This window comes from Anser brachyrhynchus, assembly GCF_964034855.1.
Source record: "Anser brachyrhynchus genome assembly, chromosome: 12".
In the NCBI taxonomy this organism is placed as follows: domain Eukaryota; kingdom Metazoa; phylum Chordata; class Aves; order Anseriformes; family Anatidae; genus Anser; species Anser brachyrhynchus.
The window spans coordinates 11,874,689-11,892,038 of record NC_137707.1 but is presented as its reverse complement, the minus strand read 5'-3'; the positions used below and the strand labels follow the sequence as shown (position 1 = coordinate 11,892,038).

Genomic DNA, 17,350 nt, shown 5'->3' with positions numbered 1-17,350 from the left:
GCAGAAACAAAATGTTACTGGCGGTGAGATACAAAGCCTCAATCCTCACCCATCTGTCACCTACTCGTATCTGTGACCCCCATTCCTCACCCACATGTGCATGGGACTGCACTGAAAGGAGCTAATGTCCACAATCCAAAGGACACTGAGGGTGGGCAGAAATTACAATGAGGTTTTGTAATCCTGCAGCAGAAGTTAAATGGTGAAGTAAAATATGCTGTACTCACACTGTGGTGATGTTTCTGGATATCACCTTAATAGTACGACAGCCAGCCAGAAAGTTAAACAACTCATATTTTCTGTTCCTCCTCTTTGCTCTAAGACTTGTCTGCTGCAAGAGCAGCCAACCTTCCTCACCTCACTATCTAGGCAAGCATAGGAGAGACTGCTGCCCACCAACACGTGGAGAGACTCGATCAGTCCCCAGCAGTAGAAGGTGCCATCCTGTCTGCCTGCAAGCCATCAGAGCAAGATGTAATACCACATTTTGGAAACGTTATTTCCTCCTGCATCCATTGACTTACACTTCTCAGGACTACACTGACCTCCTTTACTGACTGGGCTGTTGTAGTGGGTTTACGTGGCAAGGTTTTGGTAGCAGGGGGCCGTAGGGGTGGCTTCTGTGAGAAGAATCTAGAAGCTGCACCATTTTAGATAAGGGCCCCATTGCTGGCCAGAGCTGAGCCAATAAGTGATGTTGTTTGTGCCTCTGTGAGAGCATATCTAAGAAAGGAAAAAAAAAAACCAACAAAAAACTGTTGCTACACAGCAGCTGGGAGAGAGAGAGAAGTGAGAAACAGTCTTGCAGACGCCAAGGTCAGTGAAGAAGGAGGGGGAGAGGTGCGCCAGGCGCCGGAGCAGAAGTCCCCTGCGGCCTGTGGTGAGGCCCATGGTGAAGCAGGCTGTCCCCCTGCAGCCCATGGAGTACCACGGTGGAGCAGGGTTCCACGCTGCAGCCCGTGGAGGAGACCACGGTGGAGCAGGTGGACCTGCACCGACGGAGGCTGCGGCCTGTGGAGGACCCCCGCCAGAGTGGGCCCCGGGCCGGAGCTGCAGCCCGTGGAGAGGAGCCCACGCAGGAGCAGGGGGTCTGGGGGGAGCTGCTGCCTTTGGGGGACCCGTGCTGGACCATTTCGCTCCTGGGAGATGGACCTTGTGGTACGAGCCATATTGGAGCAGTTCCTGAAGAGCTGCTGTCTGCAGGAAGCCCACGAAGGATCAGTTCGGGAAGGACGGCATCCTGTGGGAGGGACCCCACGTGGAGCAGGGGCAGAGAGTGACCAAGAAGGAGCGGCGGAGACGAAGTGGTACAGACTGACTGCAACCCCCATTCCCCTGTGCCGCTCAGGGGGAGGAGGTAGAAGAGGGCGGATGGGGGGGAAGGCATTTTTGGTTTCTTTCCTTTGTTTCTCCCTTCTCTAGCTTGTTAGTAATAGGTAATAAATTTCTCTAATCTCCCCATGCTGAGTCTCTTTTGCCTGCCACGACACTTGTTGAGTGATCTCCCCGTCCTTATCTCAACCCTTGATCCCTTTGTGTCGTATTTTCTCCCCCTTCGAGAAGGGGGAGAGAGAGAGAGTGGTCGTGGTGGAACTTGGCTGCCCACCCGAGTAAAACCACCACAGCTGTCCTGAGCTGGAATTATACTGAAATTGCACTTTATAATATGAGTCCTTAGTCCAGAATGTTGTAATCTGAAAGTTATTTTAATAGCTTCAGCATTTTAATTGGAACAGAACACTTTCTTCTGATTTGTTCTTTTTAAATTTTCTTATTTGTTTAATATGTCAGGGTACATTCGTTCTATAAAGTGGTCTGAAATGGAATGACTGACAATAAATATGGCTGATTAAAGCCTCTATCTGTCATCTTCCCTCCATTTTTGTAGCCATATAGGTTAAAGCTGATTTCTTAGGCAAAAAACGCACTACACAGTCCATATGCCCGTGACACTTGCTGTTAAACTGCAGATCCAGCTCTTCTCCACTGACAGTTTGTACTGTTCTTGGGAATCTCCAAGAGATTGTAGTGAACATGAAATCCCCAAACATCCCACAGCCAGCACCACACCTTCCTGTCCTATTCAGCTGTGAGTTTTTACCCTGCTCTCACAAGAAACAATACTAAAACTGACTTTAGCTTTACTGGAGCCAGATTAGATTTGGTTTCTATGCCTTGCTTTTTGCCCTACCTCCCGAAGGGACATTGGAAATTATATACTTACAGTAACTCCTCGATGTGCTTGCAATAGGCAAGAGCTTCCATCAGCTTTTCCCCTCCAGCAGGACTAGGACTATTTCCTGAAAGGCTAAAATAAGCATGAAAGACTCTCAGTGACTGAACAAGAACCAGAATGTACCCACTTAAGATACTTCACTGTGATCTGGTGTAAGGGAAGACCTGGGTCACTGCAGTGATGGGCTACATGGGGCTGCAGTGGTATATCCCCATAAATCTCTGGAAAATGGCCTGGGGATTTGTCATGTGTTTACCTCACCTACTGAGTCTCTCCTGCCTTGGCAGGTACTGGGAGGAAGGAGCAGGTTTTCCTCTTCCAGACAGAATTTGGAATTTCTTTTTGTTGTTCAAGTCATTAGCAGGTTTTTAATTTCAAAAAAGTTCAAGGCATACTCCAGAGCTGAGCCTAATAGACAACCTGGATGCTCTCATATCTGTTCCCTCTTAGCAGAGACTGTTTGAATCCATGTCTCTGACTGACAGCCTTGTCTGAACACAATAGAAGCCATATCAGAAGACACTCTGAAGACAGCCCTGATGTATTTTCAGTTTCATCTCTACTTCCACTAGGAAAAGAAAAGCAGTGTAGCAACACTGGGGGACACCACTCCGGGAACCTTACACAGCCCAAGCAAAAACGCTGCATAGATCTCAGACTTGTAAGATTCCCCATGAGCTTGTGTATTTACTTTCCAGGACACAAATGAATCAGAGATCTCTCTGTTCAAGCAGCTAGCAAAGGCCAACAAGTACCCACCGCTGCTTCTGGGGATGCCTGCAGGAGGATATGGCTGTGACGTTCACTATCAAAGAGCCTCTGCACCGGCAGAAAAAGTTGATGCCAGGAGCAGGTACACAAGGGGAAGGCAGGAGAGGAAACACCTTCCATTGCTTTTGTACATTTTGTATCAGGTCTACAATGACATGTTAAAGGCTGGAAAGAGGTGGAACATCGTAGAAATGAAAGCAGCAGGGGGCTTCCCACACAGGCTTTCCCACCAACTGCAGCAACATCCCAAAATCACTGCAAACAAAACAAAGTGACTCACTTGATTCTCTTCAGGTTTTGCATTTCCAGCAGGGCAGTGGCTATATTTATCAGGCCTGGATCTCCAATCTTGTTGTGGGCTAAACTTTAAAGAGAAGAAAAAAGGCTGTGTTGCAAAGGAAAATCCCAAGCATCACAGTATGACATCTTATGTAATGTCTCCCATCTGCTGGATGATAGCTCTGACCTTGACAGGAGAATAAAAGAGCTGCTTGTCTTAACTCTCTCACGAAAGACTTGTAGCTGTTAATGAGGCATTAAAAAATTACAAACATCGATCAAAATCACTAGATTAATGGGTAGAAAATCACTTTAGCCAGAATCCCAAGACACAGCTGGTTATAGTCTTCTAAACTACTACGGTAGAGGAGGGACAGGACCTGGGTAGAAAGAAGGGGGTCAAAAAAGCAGAGCACGCCTGGGGTTGGCTCTAGATTCAGATATTTTCAGAACAGGGAACTGCTTGGTTAGAGGTTCCCTCAGGAGAAAAGAGGGACTCTGGCCCTGTTCTAAACAGGGTTTTCAAAGAAGATTAAAATCCATATGCTCCATTTAACACATTTTCTATGTAACTGCAGCAGAATGACATTAGACCAAACTCTCACCTTCCCAACATCAGGCTCTGATTTACCTCAAACCGCAGCTACGTCATACACGAGCATTTTGTAACCTCTCTGCTTTCACTACGTCGTGTATAAGCACATCTGGATCTCTCCAAATGTTGTCACTAGGGGTCACCACTATGCTGATGGGAGACTGCAAGAAAGACAGAACTTACTTGATTTCTTCCATGCAGTGCATGTTCCTCAAGGCTTCTGCGAGTCTGGAGCAGCCATCATCACCAATACTGTTATGGTTCAAGCTGGAAAGGACATCCCCAGGAAAAAGGGCATTAAGCTAGTGTTATTCAGTATCAGAAGATGGGCTAGAGGTGAGCTGCAGTCACATACTTACATTAGCCTTTTCAGAGATGGCATTTTACAAAGGCCCAGCACAAGCTTAGGAATGGCAGCATCACTGAGTTTCATGTGGCCCAGGCTAAAAGACAAAATAACAGGAACAACTAACTACCCATAGGCAGCTATGAAAGCATTCAGAGCAGAAGAGAGCAGTATAAGGGTGGAAGAGAAATGGGAGTGAATTCTAGTCCTTGTGAATAGTTTTCAGCTTTGTTCCCTAAAGCAATTCTACTGGATGCTTTTGGATGCTGATAAAACATCAAGAATCCTAAACCTCTGGAGCAGGGTGCCACTGTGCCCACAATAGGGCAAAGCCCTTGTGGTCCAGGGACACTTTGTAACAGGAGGATGCCTCACATGTAGGTGCCTGGAAAAGCCACTTCTGTATGCAGGCCACCAGATCATCCTCCAGGAGCAAAATGTTAGCTCTGGAACTGCCACACTGGAATCACATATCCCAGCTGGGATATGATCCATGCAAATACCAGCTACCAAAACACTTGATTTCTTCACTCGACGTTCCCTGCCCCAGACCACTGATCTCTGTTTCTCCTATCCATCCTTCATTGCAAATAAAAAGCTGTTGTTGCTTTTTCCCTATCCGAAGTCCTCTAGCCATAAGGAAAACTAGATCTGTACATAGTACAAACAGGAGCGTGTGTAGTTTAACTAAAGCTTTGAGAAAGACCTGGCAGACACTGGACAGCCTGGTACACTCACTTGAGCTCTTCAATGGCCTGGCACTTCTGCAAGCCTGTGATCAAGTAATCAATTCCAGTTGGCATAATACTGCAAGAGGTCAGCCTGCGAAATAGCAAAGATTAGATAAGAAGGTCAGTTCTCAGCACAGTGAAAAAGGGGAGTTTACTTCTTCACTGACAGGCCTGCTGTCCCACTCCAAACTCTGGCCAGCAGAGGGACCAATATCAGGGACCGATGAGTTTGGAGAGAATTCCACATCTCACGTGCACAGGACTACGAGGAGTGGGTAGTTCAGAGAGATGTCTAAGACACAGGATATACATGTACAGACCGTCTCTGGGCTAACCAATCCCCCCAGCATTCTACTGGACAGAGATACCCTTTATAAGCCTACCTCTCATTTATGAACTTGGAGCTAACAGTTGAAGAGGGCTGTGAAAAGGACTGAATGATACTCATACCAGAAAAATCTTTTATGTAGTAGGGCAGTATAAAATTATGTACAATGTAAACAAAAGCCAAGGTCTCCATCTCAAATCACTTTCATTTGCTAAAAGGAAAAGAGGAAAACCTCAAAACATGCAAACAATGGCTCTATAACCACCTACAACACAAACTACACAGAGCTGTTGAGTTCACAAGCATATTTCATAGCACAGCAGAGATCACAAAGCTCATGGCCATATTCCAGACAAAGCGATTCAGAGAGCATCAGGGTCAGGCACGGGGCTGAGCAAACCATAAAGCATAAAGAAGAGACCACAGATGGGAACGTACTCAAACTTCTTCAGCTTTGGAAGAGGTAGCAAAACAGTGACTAGAATTTTTGTGTCATCATCGTGGAGCTCAACATGAGACCATCTGCAAGAACAGAAGAACATATCTGAGCTGATGATCCACTGGTGACAAAAGGTTTGTACCAAGCCCACGGCTAAAGCACCCCAGTGCTGGGACACTCAAGAATTGTCAAGATATTGACACTTGACAAGGTCCCACTGTAGTTCCCAGCTATAATGGGAAAGCACAGATGAGTTGGTTACAGGGGAGATTTAGATGCCTTCAAGGGATACCCCAGGAAACCGTTAGGTTTATGGGTCTTTTCTGTTTTCCATTCAAACACTCAAGGTAGGGGATCCAGAGGGTAAGGACTACTACCTTGCACTGGCCTCTCCCCTGACCCACTGTATGCCCTCATGAACAGAAAAAGAAAAGCTACTCTCTTCCCCCCCCAAATCATCTGTGATGCCTAGCAACTCACCTCAGTTCCTGAAGCTGGATGCATTTTTCAAGAACCCTTTGATAGAAGCAAGCACGCTTGATTTCTGGCTCATGTAGATTCGATCTGCAGGTTACAAACACACACAAGTTAACAGTGATGATTAGCAATTCCCACTGTTATACACAGCCTTCCCACTGCAGCAGCTGGTGCCCTTTATGGCCAAGCTTAGGAACAGATCGGGGTTTGGGAAATGCCCTCTGTAGGCTCTCCTTCTGTCTTGCCTACACCACAGTCTAGCACAGCGAAACACAGCCCTCCCCAACTGCACAAGATCAGTGTTGCCTTCTTCAACTACACAAAGGGAAAAAGACACTGATGCTGTTCTTTCCCTAGAAGTTCATGCAGAAACCAACATGTTGTAACAGTCTCTGAAGTGCTCAAGTCTTCTGAGTGAGCACTCCTGGTCCTGCAGGGAAGGTAGGAAGATTTTTTCTAGCCTCAGGTAGTTCCAGTATGGGTGGCCTGCAAATCACGTGCGCACGAATAAGGTTCCCTCTGCCTTTCAGAACACTGCAGAGGTGTTCTGAAACTGAACATATGGAGATGAGAGCCTCAGACACTCTGAAGGTATTTTTCATCCCATGGTGAGCAGCAGAACAAGTGGAAAATGACAAATAGATGCTTTCTCACCTGCTAACGGCTGATTCCACCTTCTCCAGGCAGCATGGGAACCTTATGCCTAATTGGAAGAGGCTTTTATCTTTACATATCCTGGAAGATAGAGATTAGAGAACATCATATACCTGTGCACCCTTGAGAGAGCAAATGATGTTTTAAAGAAGAAAAACAGAGCACTGGATGGGACAAGACTATGCTGCTATATGAATGCTAACCATACATCTCCGAACAGGTTTGCAATGTCTAAACTAAAAAAACAGCCTCTAATTGTAAATGAGCCGGTCCACGGGCAACATAGGTCACAGAGCTGCTTGCTATGGCCCTGTTCTGTGAACGGATTCTTTGATGTTCAAGTACAGCACAAGCTCGGTCAGCAGCTTTTTCTGCGATGGGGAGGGCACACCTCTGCTGCATGAATTCTCTGTGCCCAATACAGACTACATACCTGGGCACCCTTTCTCCCAAGGGAGACCAAGAACAGGGTCTCCTTTCCACTGAACCTCTAAGCTGTGTGACCACAAACTTTCTAAGAACTTCTACCTGCCAGGCATTTGGGTCAAAGTCATCTTAAGGTGGTTAATGGCTTACAAATGCAGCGGAGTCAGAGCATAGAGAACAAAAGAGTAAGTTGAAGTGCTGGCTTCAATACTGTTTCTTTGCAAGTCCCAGGCTAAAAGAAAATATCTAAAAGATACCAGAACTTGAGGTGCTACTTACATGATCGCAGTAATATTTCCACAGGCCTGGACAGCCAGCTCAAGAAGGTTCGTGACACTTTTTTTACATACCCATGGCTCTTTTATGCTGTAAACCACAAAACAGACAGCTCTGCTTTATTCACATGCACAGATCCTTCTCTGCCTCTGTCAGCTGAGTGCTCAGCAGTCTAATATACACAGCAGGGGCTCTGCTCATCAAAGTCATGTCTACATAGGAAACAGGATGCAAACGGAGAGCAGAGGAGAAGCAGCCCCTGTAGAGGAGGATGCAAACTTCTCTTCTGTATGCCTACCACTGACAGCACTGAGAAGGAGCCTGGCCCTTGTGGCTCTAAATAAGCACATTTTGGGAGAAGTAAAACTTGTTACCCAGCTGAACTGTAGGATGCTCTGGTGAGGTTTGGTTAAGACCATGGTATGAAAGTGTTCACACAGAATTAGAACCCTTCTTTGTAAGGCAGATAAAAGTCTACAAAGGCAGCACAGTTTATGGCCACAGCTTTACATGATGCTTAGTAATGAATCAAGGAGATAAAGCTGAAATACCAACAACTTAGTCATCCATGGGAATTTCTCAGGCTAACACTGCCTGTCTCTTGAAGAAGTACAGTTCACTGTTACTTTTGATGAAAGCACATCTTAGATTATCAGACCAGTCCCATATTGATATCTAAAACAGCACAGGGACACTGTACCTGATTTTTAGAGGACCTGGAGTTTTCCTCAATGAATGTAAAAGCCTCTCTGCAGCATGCACTGTCATGTTGTTATTTGAGGATCTAGAACAAAAGATCATTATAATGAACAGCTTACAAACAAGCCCAACGGGTCCAAGCAGGCTTTTCATCAGCCATTAACTCACATATATTCTGTCAGACTGGTGCACTTTTCCAGGACTAACCATAGCTTTTCCAAGTGTTCTGGCTGGAAGTTGCACTCCGTGAGGCTGAAAGGATGCAAAAGAGAATGGTCTTGGTTCCTTATGAACAATTCAGGCTTTCTGACCCAGAAATCTCAGGTATCACAACCATTACTCACAAAAAAAGAATGATCATACCAAAACCTCAAATGCCTCACAGGACTTCCAAAACAATTCTGGCAACGCTTCAAAAACATCTGTTGAATGTTCTGACACAGGGGCCTCCATAATGTGCGTCCTAAAGGTGCAGCTCTTTGTAGGATCCTGTCCTGTGACTGAACCCACTGACTGCAGTGACACCAAGCAGATACACACCACAGAACACCCTAAGATTGTGGTCATCCAGACAAGAGACCCTCCCAGAGCACACCACAGGTCCTTTCTGATGCGCACACCTTGCTTCCTTCATCGGGGAAAGCAAAGCATGCAGTGGAGTGGGATAGCTGGGTCTCACCCCAATCTAACAACCAAGGTGACAATTGAATAAGAGCTGTGAAGGCAGACAAGGCCGTGTGACACCTTCAGCAGGCTATGGAGATGAGGAACAGTCATTGGGAAGCAATGAGAGAAAGGGATGTGGAATTCTCCCTAAACAAACAAGACAGCATTTTTGTCAAATAAATCACCAAAGAAAAAGTCTGTACTGTTTACCTCAAAATCTTTCTTGGGTCATCTCTGCTTGTCAGTTTCATGAGTAAAGTTGCTTTGGAGCACAAACTGCACAGAGAAGACATGTGAGTATAGGATTTGGAGAGAAAACGACTATTGTCTCCATGGTCAGAATTTAACAGTACATTCAACTGCACAAAGCAACAGAGCACAGCAGTGACAGAGTGACCAAGGCCAGCTCACCTTTCAGTATGATAAATCAACCCAGGGGAATGCTTCGACAAGGTTTCACTAACGCTAAATTGGCATAAGCCAGCACTAGTGGTTGCAGAAGCAATCCTAATCTGCCCTGCTTTTGTCTGCCTCCTGCTGTCCCTGCACTCTCTGCTCCTCTGCCAAGCTCTGGGGAGAGCTGAAACAGAAAAATTAGCTTCTTTAAAATGACTCAGCCAAGAGATTTGGCACCTATATTTAACAGCAGGAATGAATGAAAGTGACCATGGTTAAATTTGGTTCACAAGGGACCAGCTGCTCCGCGTAAACATAAACAATGATAAGTGCTGAAGTGCAGCATGAAGTGCATGAAGTGCAGCATTAAAGTCACAAAGCTGGGTCTTTGTGACTTTAATCTGTCAGAAAAAGCAGTTCACTTCAGCACAAGCATAGAGCCAATGGGCCGTATTTGCTGGAGAAAGAGACATAAGCAAAAGCTTTGCACGCACATAGACATAAAGTTAGCTCAGAACGGGGTCCTTGTAATTATTACTTAAAGATCACAAAGTCCAGGGTAATTAAGAGGAAAAATGCAGGGAAGAGTCAGGAGACACATACCTGACCACAACTTCAGTGATATTTCTAGATGTGGCAAAGGCATTTATGAGATGCAGAACTCCATCCTGAGAAATTCTATTATGGCTGAGACTGCAAAGAGAAAAGAAAGATTTTTCAGGTGTTAAGAATCAGGGTTGTCCCCAAGTTCCTTAGCCAGTGAGGCAAAACTGAAGTTCAAAATTCAAGTTGGCATTGAAAGCAGAGCAGTTTGTGGGGTGCTGGTCCCCTCTGGTTGGTGCTACACGCATGAAACCCCTCCAAGACAAAGCACTGGTAACTTGGGTGACACAGCCAACGTGCATGTTGCACTCAGAGAGGACAATGTACTGAAGACTCAGGGGACTACATCAACTTCTGTCATGCTATCGCTTTCAGGGCCTCAGGGACACTGATGCTCATAGAAAGACTTTTACTTACTTCAGCAGCTTTTGGATCAACCCGTGAGTTGCCCTGGCCTACAAAGGTCTTGAGTTGTGCTCATGGCTCACTCAGACCTTACCTCCTATGGCAGGACTGGACAAGAAGCATGACAACCAGCTTCAGGAGAGATTGCATGAGCACTTTTCCATTAGGGCACCCCCTGCTCCACTGGGGCACTGTGCTCAGGGAAGGGCTCAAGAGCTTCCCTGAACCCACAGATTCAGTGTGTTTTCTTACTTGAGGGAACAGGTAACATGCACTCGATGCAAGTGGTCCAAGAGGAACCTCAGCCCTTCATCCCCTAGCTGATTCCTGGAGAGACTGAAAGGCAAAAGAACAAGGTGGAAAAACAAAACTCAGCCTTTTAAGCAGTAACGCTCCTCTGAGAAGCTTCAAAGAACGCAGCTCAGCCTCTGAAGGTCTGTCTAATACAAATTACTGACCTAAAAAAATTCCTCATGCAAGGGCTCCAGAGCAAGCTCAAATGAAGAGCTCCAAGCACAGTCTCAGAGAAGAGCTCAAACAAAGCAACCAATACCTCAAAATGACCACAGAGTCATAATCCCAAGGATATCGTCCAATTCCATCTCAAGTCCTCTTTGACATATATAAAGCAGCTGTGTGATTACTAATCAATTTCTAAACAGCCTGAAGGAGCACACATGCAAAGGCAGAGAAGCTGGGAAACCCAGGGCAATGCTGAACCATGCTGACCCAGCTCTCCCTCAGTGACTTCTACTCTAGGTCATGGTGACGACCCAAGCCCCACTTACTCTACTTCTGCCAGCCGCCCATGCTGCTCCAGGACTCTGCAGAGCTCCTCTATCTGCCCTTGACTGATAGCACAGTCCGTCAGCCTGCACAAGAGACAGGAAGAGAGTTAAAGCACATTCAGCCACCAAGTTCAGCCTGAACACTGAGAGCTGCCCATCAGCAGTTGCTTTTTTACAGCAGTGTCTGTGAAACATTCACCAAGATGAACTGAATGTCCTTAGCTTGCCAGTGTTTGAAACACCTCCATGAGGTTGGTAATGACAAACCCTACATTGCAGGTGGGAAGCAGATCTCTTCACATTTTTCCTATGTATATGCTGCCTGTCAGTCTTCTACTGTTACAGCCTTCTTTACAGGGGCACCCTGCAACCATTGCTCCCAGAGAGGAAGCAAACACATACACACCACACAGATGATTATCTGGAGCGTCTATTACCCAGAATTTGAGACTGACATTTGGGAAAATGGTGGCGGTTAGGGCTCAAACCAGTTGCTTATACAGCAGAATTTGGGGCTACTCAGGATGTAGAGGAATTCTTTATCAGGGAGTGTAGCGATAGAACAAGGGGTAATGGCTTTAAACTAAAAGAGATTTAGATTAGATATAAGGAAGAAGTTCTTTACTATGAGGGTGGTGAGGCACTTGAACAGGTTGCCCAGAGAAGCTGTGGATGCCCCATTCCTGGAAGACTTTGAGCAACCTGGTCTAGTGGAAGGTGCCCCTGCCCACATCAGAGGGTTGGAATTAGATGATCTTCAAGGTCCCTTCCAACCCATACCATTCTATGGTTCTATGATATAACCAGGAATGGTCCAGTTACCACTCAAAAAAGGTATAGTCCTCTGCTATCCTGGTACATCTCAAATGTGCTCGGACTTGCATTTAGGCAGCTGAATTGAGCCCCAAAGCCTTGTTTACAAGACCAAGCTCCTTGACTACCAGTCCAGGAGTCATACATTTACTCATACAAGAGGGGATTTGGCTACTTGCACTAATGCTTCAAGCCTAATCAAAACAAGCAAATTATAATTGTTTTATGCCAGTACCTGCAGGATGTCTTCTGGCTTAGTGCGCTCGTTCCTAAATGCAAAAAAGCATTTTGATTTGACCTGAAGCAAAGAGAAAAGACAGTCCTTCAGCAATGGTCTTCAAAGAAGACAAGCTTTGTAATTTCTTTAAAGCTGAACTGCTGGGCTCCAACCAATCCAAGTATCTTACCGAACTTCTACCTTTCTGATCCGCTCAGAGAGACCGATAGAGTTGGTGAATAAGATGGTGCAATGTGGCGAAAATGTGCTGTTCTTAATACTGAAAAGGAGAAGAAAGAAAAAAGAATGAAATTAGGTCCCAGGAAGAACGTTTTCTATATGCATGGTCCAATTTTCCCATCTCTGTAATGCAAAAGCCTGGATCCAGCCCATTTAATTCAGAATCGCTGAGCAAGGATCTAAGGTTTTGAGCATGGTAACCCAGAATTCCTTTGACTAAAGTAGCGTCTCTTTTAGTTTCCTTTAACTAAAAAGGGAGTACGGACCAAGGGCATCCACTGAACACCTCCTCTTCAGGTGGTAACGGGTGGCCAATTGGACTAGGGAAACTCCAGACTGGAAAGAGCCTGCTGAGTGAGCAAATTCAGTCACTGCAGCTCCTCCATGCTACAACCACTTGCAGGAGATGGCAAAAATCCTTCTGGGCTTTTTGTCCACATGGTAAGACTGCCCTAGCCCCTGACAGCACCTCTCCAACCTAAATTCCAAGCTTAAATGGCCAATATGCTGCCAGGAAACACTTCTGGTCCCAGGTGTGGCAGGATGCCAGATCCCTACAGGGGCAGAGCTGAAAGATGCTGACCACACGCACTGGCGCTCTCTGTGGTGTGCTGTTGTACTGGGTTTGGATGGGATGGAGTTAACTTTCCCTGCAGTGGCCCATACAGTGCAGGGCTCTGCACTTGTAGCTAGAATAGCACTGGTACCACACCAGTGTTGTGTCTATTGCTGAGCAATACTGGCACAGCATCAGGACTCCCTCCCCACAGGCTGGGGGTGTGCAAGAGGCAGGGAGGGGACATCACCAGGGCAGCTGACCTAAACCAACCAAAGCGATATTCCATACCATATGGTGTTACACTCATACACATAAAAGGTGGGAAAGGGGAAAGAGAGGGCGGGGGGCTCTCGTTATGAAGACGTCTGTCTTCCCAAACAACCACTATATGTATTGAGGACCTGCTTCCCAGGACATGGATGAACATCGCTCATTGATGGGAAGTAGAGAGTAATTTCTCTTTCTCTGTGCTTCTGCATGGCCTGCTTGGTTTTTTGTTTGTTTGTTTTTCCCCTCCTCCTTTTCCCTTTAATTAAATTATCCTTATCTCAACCTGTGAATTTTTTTTTCTTTCCAGCACACTCTTCTCCCCCTCTTCTTCTAAGGAGGGGGAGTGAGAGAGCAGTTGTGGCAGAGCTCAGCTGCTCAGCAAGGTAAAACCACCACAGCTGTCACTGTGTGTCAACTGACAAGGCCTACATCTATTATGGATCATAGAATCATAGAATATCCCAAGTTAGAAGGGACCCATAAGGATCATCAAGTCCAACTCCTGGCACCGCACAGGTCTGCCCAAAAGTTTAGACCATGTGACTCAGTGCACAGTCCAAACGCCTCTTAAATTCAGACAGGGTTGGTGTAGTGACTACTTCACTGGGGAGCCTGTTCCAGTGTGCAACCACCCTCTCGGTGAAGAACCTCTTCCTGATGTCCAGCCTAAACCTCCCCTGCCTCAGCTTAACACCGTTCCCGCGGGTCCCATCACTGGTGTTTACGGAGAATAGGTCCCCTGCCCTTCCACTCCCCCTCGCGAGGAAGTTGTAGACTGCGATGAGGTCCCCCCTCAGCCTCCTCTTCTCCAGGCTGAACAGACCAAGTGACCTCAGCCGCTCCTCATATGCCTTCCCTTCTAGGCCCTTCACCATCTTCGTAGCCCTCCTCTGGACACTCTCCAACAGTTTCATGTCCTTTTTGTACTGTGGTGCCCAGAACTGCACACAGTACTCGAGGTGAGGCCGCACCAGCGCAGAGCAAAGCGGGACAATCCTTTCCCTCGACCGATTAGCGATGCTGTGCTTGATGCACCCCAGGATACGGTTGGCCCTCCTGGCTGCCAGGGCACACTGCTGGCTCACGTTCAGCTTGCTGTCAACCACAACCCCCAGACCCTCTCTGCGGGGCTGCTCTCCAGCATCTCGTCGCCCAGTCTGTACGTATAGCCAGGGTTGCCCCGTCCCAGGTGCAGGACCCGGCACTTGCTTTTGTTAAACTTCATGTGGTTGGTGATCGCCCACCTCTCCAATCTGTCCAGGATGGATGCTGGAAGTCACATTCCATGGGACAGCTGAAGTGAGGGTTATCAGGGATGCAGGGCCTAAGGCAGGTATTTGTCCTCCTGTCCTTTTTTTTTTTTTTTCAATATGTATCATTGAAGAAAAAAGGTTCAGTGCTGCTTTGTTTCTCAAAATAAAGCAGGTACCAGTGTGAAAGAGTTCCTGGGTGAGCCTGCATTTTCTTTACCTAGCTTGTTAATCTAGAATTTCTGATTAAGGCTCCTAAAATATGATGTGCTATCAGCACTTTTCAAATGAATGTTTCATGGCAGCTGTCAAAGCAAGGACCCGAAACGTTACCTCAGGAGTGTTAAATGACAGAGGTACGGCAGGAAGCTCAGTAATCTCTCAATACTCTGGTCACTCAGTGAATTTCCAGACAGACTGTAAAACAAGGAAGGAAACAGCTTACAGAGGAAACTCAGACAGCTTGTAACGATTTCTGTAAAACCTACATGGATGTGAACATGCACAAGTGGGCATTAAGGGCAAATACCAAAAAGCACATGTCCTGGAATGTTGTGGAAGTTGAGTGATGAGTCCTTATAGGCTAATCCTTGTAAGTGTAAGATTGATACATTCTAAAACAAGTTTTAAAAGCTTTACTTTTCTATTACTGTAAGTTCATAAAATGGTGCTATTGACGTATTTCCTGCATGCAGTACTGGTATTATGTTATTTTTATTTGTTACTCCTCAATTTTCATTCTCAGTGTTATTCATCCAACTTTCTTGGTGCCCATCTCCTGCCTGGAGCGACCAGCTCTTCAGGAGCTGGTTGTGGCTTACTGGGCCACGTGCTCTTGCTCTGGCTGTACTCCAAGCCTGGGCCTCAAGGAGTAGAGGCTAACGTATGTCTAGCCATATAACTGAGGAAGATTATGAGGATCCATATGTATTCTGGGGCATTTACATACAGACATCGTAGGCTTAGGAAAGGACAAACTGAAACAGAGGACAGTGGAAGGTGTGGGTTTATCTAAATTTTTGGGTGAAGCCTTGGGGGTTTTCTAGGAGGTTGTGGAAGGCCTACTCAGAGATCCATTATGCTGCACAGGGCCTGCTCTGAAAGCTGTTTTCCAGCTAGCTGCCCAAGGATGCAGCCCTACCAGGAGATGATGATCTCCTGTCCTGCAATGGACTCCACCTGGAGAAAAAGACCTCACTTGCCCATTCTTCACACTCTTTTATGCAGGCCCTGACCTCCTCTGCCTGCTCTTCAGCTGTAGAGATGTGGGTACAGCTCCACTAAGGACAGCTGATTTACATTAGCTGCTAAACTGATCACTGAATCTGTATCTGTGGGTTGGAGAGACAGACAGACAAGGTTGCTGAGTGCACGACACTTACTCGATTTCTGTCAGCTGGGTACAATGAGCCAGTATCTGGCACAGCCTGGTCATGTCCTCAGGACCCATCGTGCAGTCCCTGAGACTGAAGCAAACAAAGCACTCAGGAGCTCAACATTTCCCATGACCATGGTGGTATGGTGACACTCCCTTCATATCCCAGAGCCTCAAGCCTCAGGACAAGGCCCTCAGCAACTCTCTTATTCCCGCTACATATATTTTGCTACCCACAAGCTAGGACTGAGAAGTCGAAACCTGTGACAAACAGAGGATTTTACCAGCTCTGAGTTGACTTAAGAGAGCCAGGCCACCAAAATACTCTATCACTTTGGGTGTTACTCTGATACAAACACATCAATTGTCTCTGGATACCGGACAGCATCTTCACCTGCTCAGCACTGTCTTAGTTCTCCCAGAAAAAGGCTCAGCAACAAGGTGTCTTTATCTCCTTCTCCAAGAAAGGAACTGCAGAAACCTCCCTGAGTGACAAGCTGGCAGGCCTCCATGGGATGAACGCAGTAGCCAGCCAGGTCTGTATACCATTATTTAGGGGTAGAAGCTTCCCCTGCACAGCATGGCCAAGCAAAAGATACACTATTTGTTTTCACATATACACTTGTAGCATCCCAAGTCTAACCAAATAGGGTATATTATTCACCCAGCTGCCTCTGGGATATGACTGTGACCCTATGGTGGCCCCACAGCATGAACACCTGTTGGTCTGGGTTGACACCAACTAGCCCAATTTGTTTGGCTTTGCCAAATTACCTTCTCCCTTGTAACCATGTGTTATTTTGGAGACTGGCCTTCCTGACCAATTTCAGCAGGGAAGGGGGTGGAAGAGGGAGATGTTAAAGACAGACCTTATTCACAGAGGCAACTCCATTCGGAAAAAATGCTATCTTCCCCTCCCAGCCCCATTTCTGCATCTAGTCAATCAGTGACATACAAGCAGGGGAAAGAAAAGGCTGTTTCCCATGAGAGTGGAGTCTGCCTCTGAAGGCAGGCAGGGCACAGGAGAACCCTCTGAGAAAACGCAGCTGGAGGCACAGGTCTGGTCCACACATTACACTACAGATACAGACCCTACAGCCATCTCTCCCTGTGCTCCCAGGTGACAGAGGGAGGCCAGAACCACCATACCGAAAGCATCGTCCATTTGCTATGTGCTTGGGATGCACCAGGAAATTTCTTCTCAATCTGCCGGTACTTCTGTCCCTGCGGAAAGATCAGTTTCCTCAATCATTTGTGCTGATACCATTGCTCCCATGTAGCTGCAGAAGGGGGTGAGGTGGTGGCAATGGCCTCATGCTCCAGTCTGCCTCTCATCTCTACCTCCCAGAATTAGGCTTATATTGTTCCCATAACAAGAAGGGTCTTATCGCCTCTCTGCCAGCCTCCAGAGAGCTTTGCATCCACTCACCATTTTGAGCATTTGCTCTGCCCTGGCCCAGGAGCAAGACGACTGCAGCTCTGACAAGCAGTGGGATACTACTGTCTGCTCC

General features: G+C 46.7%; 1 protein-coding gene across 6 annotated transcripts in view; it reads right to left on the bottom strand.

The window, feature by feature from the left end:
* Positions 1–17,350, bottom strand: part of NLRC5 (NLR family CARD domain containing 5) — a 55,818-nt gene that overhangs the window by 8,151 nt on the left and 30,317 nt on the right. For 5 of the 6 annotated variants that reach the window (XM_080551945.1, XM_080551950.1, XM_080551948.1 and 2 more), the window contains 20 exons: positions 16,989–17,063; positions 15,847–15,930; positions 14,798–14,881; positions 12,336–12,425; positions 12,164–12,226; positions 11,116–11,199; positions 10,580–10,663; positions 9,923–10,012; positions 9,134–9,199; positions 8,426–8,509; positions 8,259–8,342; positions 7,562–7,648; positions 6,857–6,937; positions 6,206–6,289; positions 5,725–5,808; positions 4,966–5,049; positions 4,241–4,324; positions 4,065–4,148; positions 3,288–3,371; positions 2,225–2,308 (listed from right to left, as the gene is read on the bottom strand). In XM_080551945.1, coding sequence (XP_080408071.1) covers positions 2,225–2,308; positions 3,288–3,371; positions 4,065–4,148; positions 4,241–4,324; positions 4,966–5,049; positions 5,725–5,808; positions 6,206–6,289; positions 6,857–6,937; positions 7,562–7,648; positions 8,259–8,342; positions 8,426–8,509; positions 9,134–9,199; positions 9,923–10,012; positions 10,580–10,663; positions 11,116–11,199; positions 12,164–12,226; positions 12,336–12,425; positions 14,798–14,881; positions 15,847–15,930; positions 16,989–17,063 — 1,644 coding nt within the window. The remainder of the gene's footprint in view (positions 1–2,224; positions 2,309–3,287; positions 3,372–4,064; positions 4,149–4,240; positions 4,325–4,965; positions 5,050–5,724; positions 5,809–6,205; positions 6,290–6,856; positions 6,938–7,561; positions 7,649–8,258; positions 8,343–8,425; positions 8,510–9,133; positions 9,200–9,922; positions 10,013–10,579; positions 10,664–11,115; positions 11,200–12,163; positions 12,227–12,335; positions 12,426–14,797; positions 14,882–15,846; positions 15,931–16,988; positions 17,064–17,350) is intronic. The other variant, XM_080551949.1, reaches the window with a different exon arrangement.